Source organism: Dreissena polymorpha, chromosome 8, assembly GCF_020536995.1.
Source record: "Dreissena polymorpha isolate Duluth1 chromosome 8, UMN_Dpol_1.0, whole genome shotgun sequence".
NCBI lineage: Eukaryota > Metazoa > Mollusca > Bivalvia > Myida > Dreissenidae > Dreissena > Dreissena polymorpha.
Genome location: NC_068362.1, coordinates 50,370,486 through 50,377,591, shown reverse-complemented (window position 1 = coordinate 50,377,591; position 7,106 = coordinate 50,370,486). Strand labels below are relative to the sequence as shown.

General features: G+C 37.4%; 1 protein-coding gene across 1 annotated transcript in view; it reads right to left on the bottom strand.

Moving 5' to 3' along the window:
* Positions 1 to 1,131: 1,131 nt before the first annotated feature.
* LOC127843190 (uncharacterized) overlaps positions 1,132 to 7,106 on the bottom strand; it is a 43,965-nt gene continuing 37,990 nt past the window's right edge. The window contains exons 2-5 of the mRNA XM_052373054.1: positions 3,728 to 3,883; positions 3,026 to 3,177; positions 2,537 to 2,650; positions 1,132 to 2,213 (exon numbers count right to left, since the gene is read on the bottom strand). Of these exons, the coding sequence (XP_052229014.1) occupies positions 1,947 to 2,213; positions 2,537 to 2,650; positions 3,026 to 3,177; positions 3,728 to 3,883 (689 nt within the window). The 3' untranslated portion in view covers positions 1,132 to 1,946. The remainder of the gene's footprint in view (positions 2,214 to 2,536; positions 2,651 to 3,025; positions 3,178 to 3,727; positions 3,884 to 7,106) is intronic.

Genomic DNA, 7,106 nt, shown 5'->3' with positions numbered 1-7,106 from the left:
TTACAATACCTCAATTATTGTGTTTGTATATTTAATGTTATCATAGTTCAGACTAAAAATCATAAACTGATTTGAAATCTTTAAACATTCAATTAAGGTTAATATTCCTACGGTCACTTAGTGAAATGTAGGTAGCATATAACATCCGCCCTAAGCAAAAGAAAATAACCACAAGTAACCAGCGAGCATATACAAAAGAACTCCACAACATGTTTCTACAAGAGGAACTCAGTTTGAGATGCATATTGTCTTGGACAACAATCGCATTGAACATGTGGACATTAATTAAATGTGTTACACTCAGAAAAAAAATATGTTGACACTTCCAAAATTCTTCATGTATTCAGTGATAATCAAGTCGTTTCTGTAAAAAATGTACCTTCTGCGAGGAATAAATATGTATTGTTAATAGAATTACAACTGGCGTACCACTAGTATATACGTATTAAAATACAATAAATGACTACATGAGCTTGACATACTTAAGATTTCAACTAAGCGTGGATAAGACTGCCCCCAAAGCCGAAAGTCAGAGATCGCGTTTCAAGTTGTAGATACATTATTTCATTTTTAAACTCAATAACCTCATATTTTCTTTTTAATGTGTCCGGAAAAAAACACAAGATGATTATTTTAATTGCAAAGCAGTGCACTGGTCCACATGCGCCTATTTTTCTAATTTGACTGTGTTGATCGCTGGAAAAAGCAGTTACGAGTTGAGTACTATGTATCAAGTCAACAACACAACAATACATCAATATATTTATGAGCGTCTCAGTTATGTACCTTAATTCCTCTGAATTAGCTTAAGTCAAGATGGACGGACGCGAATTTATGGACGCTACAAATCATGCACCTTTATGCTACACTTCATTCCAATACATCGCGTCTCGTTTTGCCTGAACAACCTCGCGGTTGTGAATTACGATTTGTACACGAAATTCAAAGCATTTCTTCTTGCTTTGGAATAACGTATGTGTCTAACTTTTTTTACAGCAATGCTTTGAAAGATTTGTCGGAACCAATTAAATAATTTATTATCCTATATCCTTTTTAATATATTACAACGCTTCGGAAGTGATAGATGAATGTAATGAATAACAAGGCTGTTCCATGGGTAGATCAAAAGCGTTGAAATTAAAGTTTTATTTATGTATGTGTATTACTAATCTTCATATGCAGCATAAAGTCTTTAGAAGATAATCGTTCCCAGTACAACATCATAGCAAATTAAGCACGATGTACATTTTACAGAATAACGTTTCTCACATATGTTATAGATTGAGAAAATATTTAACGTTTTCATTAGTGAACGATATTTCAATCCAAATATAAACGAAGGCAATATCTTGAACCATACACAATCGAGTCAAACATAACGATTTTTCATTTCACAACGTACAGAGTCTAAATAACATTTTAGTATGCGAAACCCTCTGTTGATGATTGGGCACGGCTCGAGTGGTCTATACCTCTCTGTATTTGCACTACTATAACTGCGGACCCATTTTTGTTGAAGCCGCTGGCCTATTTTCCCTATCGACACAGACCAGAGACACATCTTCTAAAAGTCTTGCTGTTTTTCGATAATTTTAGTGCACGCACATTTAATGCAATCACTGAATTCTCTATTTCCATGCATGAATGCAAATGCGACACAGAATTATGCATGTATAAATCACGCCGATCATTAAATGACATGGCAATGCAAATATCTCTTAAGCCTTTAAGTCCTGCTGAATGGCGCATAGCAATGAACGCTGTGCAATAAAGTCCTGCTGAACTTGTTTTTAATTTCTCGTAAACTTAACCTTGGCCTTGAGGTATCCTTTGAATAAGAACATACATCGCCATTCGCATAAATTGCGCGGTTAAAGAAATACAACGCAACCCTTATCATACATTCATAAAAAGTCTAACAATTGACCAATGTTCCTGATATAGAATCAACGCGCCCCGTCGTCATCGTCCCCTTCGTCGTTGTCAGCCGTCTTTCCATGCAACCGGTTCCGCAGCCTCTGCCGACGCCTTAATATTTTACGATATCTTTCAACCTGATCCTGAAGTAGTTTTGACTTTCCGGCGTCCGTCAGCGGCGGTGGCGTCGCCTCCAGGGACGCCGCGTCTACTGCGCACGCGCCGTCCCGGATGCTGAAGTCGTCGATGGAAATGTCACCTTCGTAACCGAGGTCGGTGACAGCCTCGAAGATCAACTGAAATACAGTAGCAAAACGCGTATTAACCTAATAATATTAGGTAATACACCGACGCATGTGAATTTTGACGGTGGTTTCGATACCGGATTTCTACATGATTTTTTCCAGAAACTACGGTTTGCACCTCAACAGAATACCACATCAACATTTAATACATTTGTGTAAAAAGTAAGAAGGTAGAAATGGATAATGAGTCCCAACTCCCGTGAGACAAGTATTAAAAAACAAAATGCATCATAAAGCTCAAATAAAAAACTCGCAATCTTTCACAAATACTTTTAAGCAAACAAAACCAAGTCAGGAAATGCTTAAAAGTCTACCTGGTAGCCGGAGCGGGCCGTCTCCTCCGTCGTCGCGACGCTTGCTTTGATCCAAAGGTTGCCTTGGTTACCAAACACGCGCCATAACGCCACGTTCTCTTCACTGGTCAAAAGCTTAAATATGTAACACTATGGCCTCTTGGTAAAAGGTATCAGAATCTATAACTTGTATAAGTCTGTTATATTCTTTTACTCTTACATGCATATATACACAGCAGACACAACTTTGTGTAAAATCAAAATCAACGGCGAAACATCTTTTTTGACATCACACCAAAAATCTAAAAATTCAATTTCTGCAAACGCAGCGTTTAAGTAGCTTTTTATCGTCAATATAGTTTCTTGCTCAAATGTTTCCTTTATTTGAGCCGCGTCATGCTAAAAAATGTCTTATATAATATGCGTCCAGCGTAACTCCAGGCCAATCTGCGCAGTCTAAGGAACGCAGTAGCTGCCGTTAACACGTATATAGAGCAGTTAGATACCTACCCTACTATAGACAGTGAGAGTGCCGGTCTGACGCCCGTACATGTGATAGTAGAACTCGATACACTGGGGTTGGAGGCCGCGGTACCGGGGAGACCACATCCGGGCGGAATGACCCTTGGAGCGCCCACTCGCCTCAATGTACATGAAGTAGCCTGCAATATAAGACTGAACTCATAGAAGCATGGATTCAGAGCTACATCGTTCACAAGAAAAGAACATACGCACATTTATTTAGGTATCGAGGTACTGACAATTAACAAGAATACCTCTGGTAAGTATATATAAATACTTTTACATAGGCAATTTGACAAATAATACGTTCATGTGCATGTACAGTACCGTCATACTCTTTTTTGAGGAGGCGTTTTCTTTTTTCTTAAAAGTGATTCCTGTCAGAGGTTTGTATTCCTTCTTGCGACTAATGGCATAAGTCACGATTATTTATACCGTTATACGTGTTTGTATAAACATGTGTTACACTTAATCCAAGTGGCGTTATATAAATATAACATCTTCAATCGACCCGGGTATTTATTTACTTTGGTGAAAATAAGCATACCGTACGTTAGAAATTTATTTTGCACAGAAAACTGCTTAGTGTCAACGCGGCTTATACTCAGGGACCATTACGTTTCGAAAGCCGGCACCAATTTACCGCGTTAACTCAAATTTTCTACAAATATTTCACAGCCGACCAGTTACCGTTACTATCGCCGCACGTGTGGTCCGCTTCCGGTCCAGTGTTGGCTGAGGGAGTGCGACCCTGGATGCGCGTCCAGTCAAACTGGTCCGTGGTGTTGTCCTGCTCGAACCCGCACATGCCTGGATCCTCAAACCCACAGAACGTCTGCGTCTTAGCTGAAAGGTTTAACAAATACTGCATTCTGCAAATATTGTCACAATTGAGATATGTTCCTCTTATTTGAATGGGTGGAATAAAATGCACAAAAACATGAACTTCAAAACGAAAAGCAAGAGAATATTAATTAAAATGCATATTCTTGTTTTTTTCTGAGAAATAAAAAAAAATATGACATTTTCCGCGAATAAAATGCTTTGCTGAACAGCAACCTATTTAGTTAAAACCATTTTATTTTAGCTCTATTGCATATAACAAGTACTTGGTGCCTATGGGAGAGATATAAAGAACGCTCCCACAGTGGGGATCGAACCCGTGACCTCCCAGTCGCTAGCCACCATATCACCATGTCCATTACACTACGGCGACCTACTCGATATTTAATCGAGGGGCTGACTATTCGGTTTGACATCATAGAGTGACGATGTAATAGCTGAATACCGCATTTTCTTTATTTTTATGCCAATACAATCTATCATCCGTATGCTATTTATCTTTAAAGAACACAAATATTTTGTCACAGTGTGTCACCTTTAACTACTACTTCATATATTCGCCGAATATATTATTATAAAATTATCAACAACATGTGCATCAACACAGTTGACAAGATCTACCACGTGCATCTCAAATAATTATATATGATCTGTAACCTAGTGATATTAGAATTCACCGGCTGATCAGTTTGCATACGTTTGGCATTTGTAAAAGTCACGTATCATTGCTGTCTAGACGACCTAACGTTTGACACCAACACAGAGGACATAAAACACCCAGTAAACAAAGGCAATGACAGGCAAATGTCCTGTAATCTGCGGTAGAACACATGTTCTTGCACGATTACTGCAGTTTTAAATGACGTTTTGTGGCTTTGGATCACAGAACCTCTCGCTATCTTCATCCTCAAACATTTCTCACGTTTCGATGATTTTATTTCATTTAGGAGGAAACGAACCGTTTATAACGTCAGTGAACAAATAATTAAGGTAGAAAAAAGATAAGTCCGCAAAAAATAAGTGACCATCCGATGATTTCTCTTGTTAATTTAGTGAACTTTTTTGTAATTGAAGTAAGCTGTGGCGAGTACTGGAGGTTAAATTAGCTACATTATGACGTGTCCACGAAGAAAAATTGGACGATATCTAAATAAGGATACTCACCATATAAACGTAAGGCGCATATACTATATATACCGGTAACTCAATTTTACAATTGCGCTCACTATTTGTGTGTGAAATAAATGTTCAAGTCATAATACTATTTTATTGTAGCCAACTATGGCCTGTTTTAATAGCCCAAACGGTCGACGTCTGTATACAGCAACTTATATATATATAATTTTTTAAGGTGTGTAGTTTATGGAACCAGAACTCAAATCGGAGAGAAATAAAATCCAATAAAGTGTCCAAAATCGCCGCTAAAAACATACTTCATGCAATGTTATATTCGAATTCGATTGCCCGTAGAAAAAAAATTGTCGCAATGTGCCACAACAGTAAATATTGGTAAATCGAGGTTGGTCGTCGCTATGTAATGAGATGTTTGTTGGGCCTAAAGGTACATACGTCTTTCATATGTCCTTTATCGTGTTCCACAAAGGGCCACCTATCGGGTTGTTTTACATCGTTTAATACGAGAGCGTTTTTTTACCTGCATCTTTTGTTGCTTTAAACGTAACAATGATTTGCCCAACGGGCATTGGTCTTTGAAGATCTGTGTTTAATATATTTTGAGGTGTTAGTTATAAATAAGTAAGTACGTAACACGAACGATCGTTAAACGTTATTTTAAAGGTTGTTGAACAGGAACACGTTATAACAAAAACAAAAAACTCGGAAATATGAACGTAGGACATCATTATCAAATGTAAATTGGTTTAATGGTAATGAATATGCGGTTTCTAAGAAACGATAAAACTTCCAATAATACGCGGATACAAACAATTTAATACTGGTCTTTTCGTTTTACGTTGACGATAATATGACCTCCGCGGAACTTTTAACTGTGTTTATACCAAATAATGAGTTGCTTGTTTCCACTCCCATTTCAATAAAGTCGAGTACGAAGATCTGTATAACATAATGTTCGTTACTTTAATACATTCAAGTTATTTCGAACTTTAATAAGTAATTCAATGCCAGAAATAGTTCAAGAATACCAAGACAAAGTTCATAATAAAGTAAACGTTCACAGATAAAAGTTAATATTATACAGAGAAAATGGGCCTCTAATTAGTGTCAACATATCTTAGTAAATACTGTACATGCAGAGACCCTGAGCTTATACCGAGTCTTTGATTTGACGAGGTTTTAGTGAAATACCATAGAACAATATAACTATTAAACACATCAATCGTACCAACATATCACATATATTGCGACTGCTTAAACATATAAATATGATTGATGCGGTTTGGTTGCAATACACGGTTAACTCGTAAACTAAAAGTCCGTCAGCATTTCCTAAAACATTGACTGCTTAATCAACTGGTTGTTAAAGCGATAAACATATTTACGAAAATTTCCGAGAGATCAACAACTGTAATGTGTGTACTGAAAAAAAAATAATAACAATAGCATTTGCTACCTTGTAGATGATAACATGGCCGAAAAAACATTCACCAGGGAACCATTTAATAAATAGTTGCAACGCCGTTGCATTTATTATTTTTAGCGTTTTCCCATACTAACTGGCAGTTGCAAAATCTGAAGATAATCATGTTAATAACAGGTTCCAGTTGTATACAGGGAGTCATTTAATCAATGGTAGCAACGCCGTTGTATTTTTTTTGGCGTTTTCTCTATACTGATTTGCAGTCGCAACATTTCAAGACAATCCTGTAATTTACCGGTGCGAGTTGTATCCGCGTTTTTTGTATGAAACAGTAGATTGATTGCATGTTGCAATTCCATATAATATTGCATATGCGACTCCGCTGCATATCTAGATGAAACGGTCTCCCCGCTGACGATATCTGGTCTCCTAACAACTGCCTATTTGATACATGCTATTAGAAGTGCTGTGCAGTCCGAACAGGCTAATCAGGGATGACACTTTACACCTATACACGAGTTTCGTTTAAAAGATACTTTCTTAAAATGAAAATATCCGTAAAACTGGAAAGTATTGTGCCCAATTAGGCTGTGCGACAAGCTCAGCCTAATCTTGTACAATCATTGACGCCTATGCAATGTCCGGTTTTCCCAGTGCGCGTTTCACATT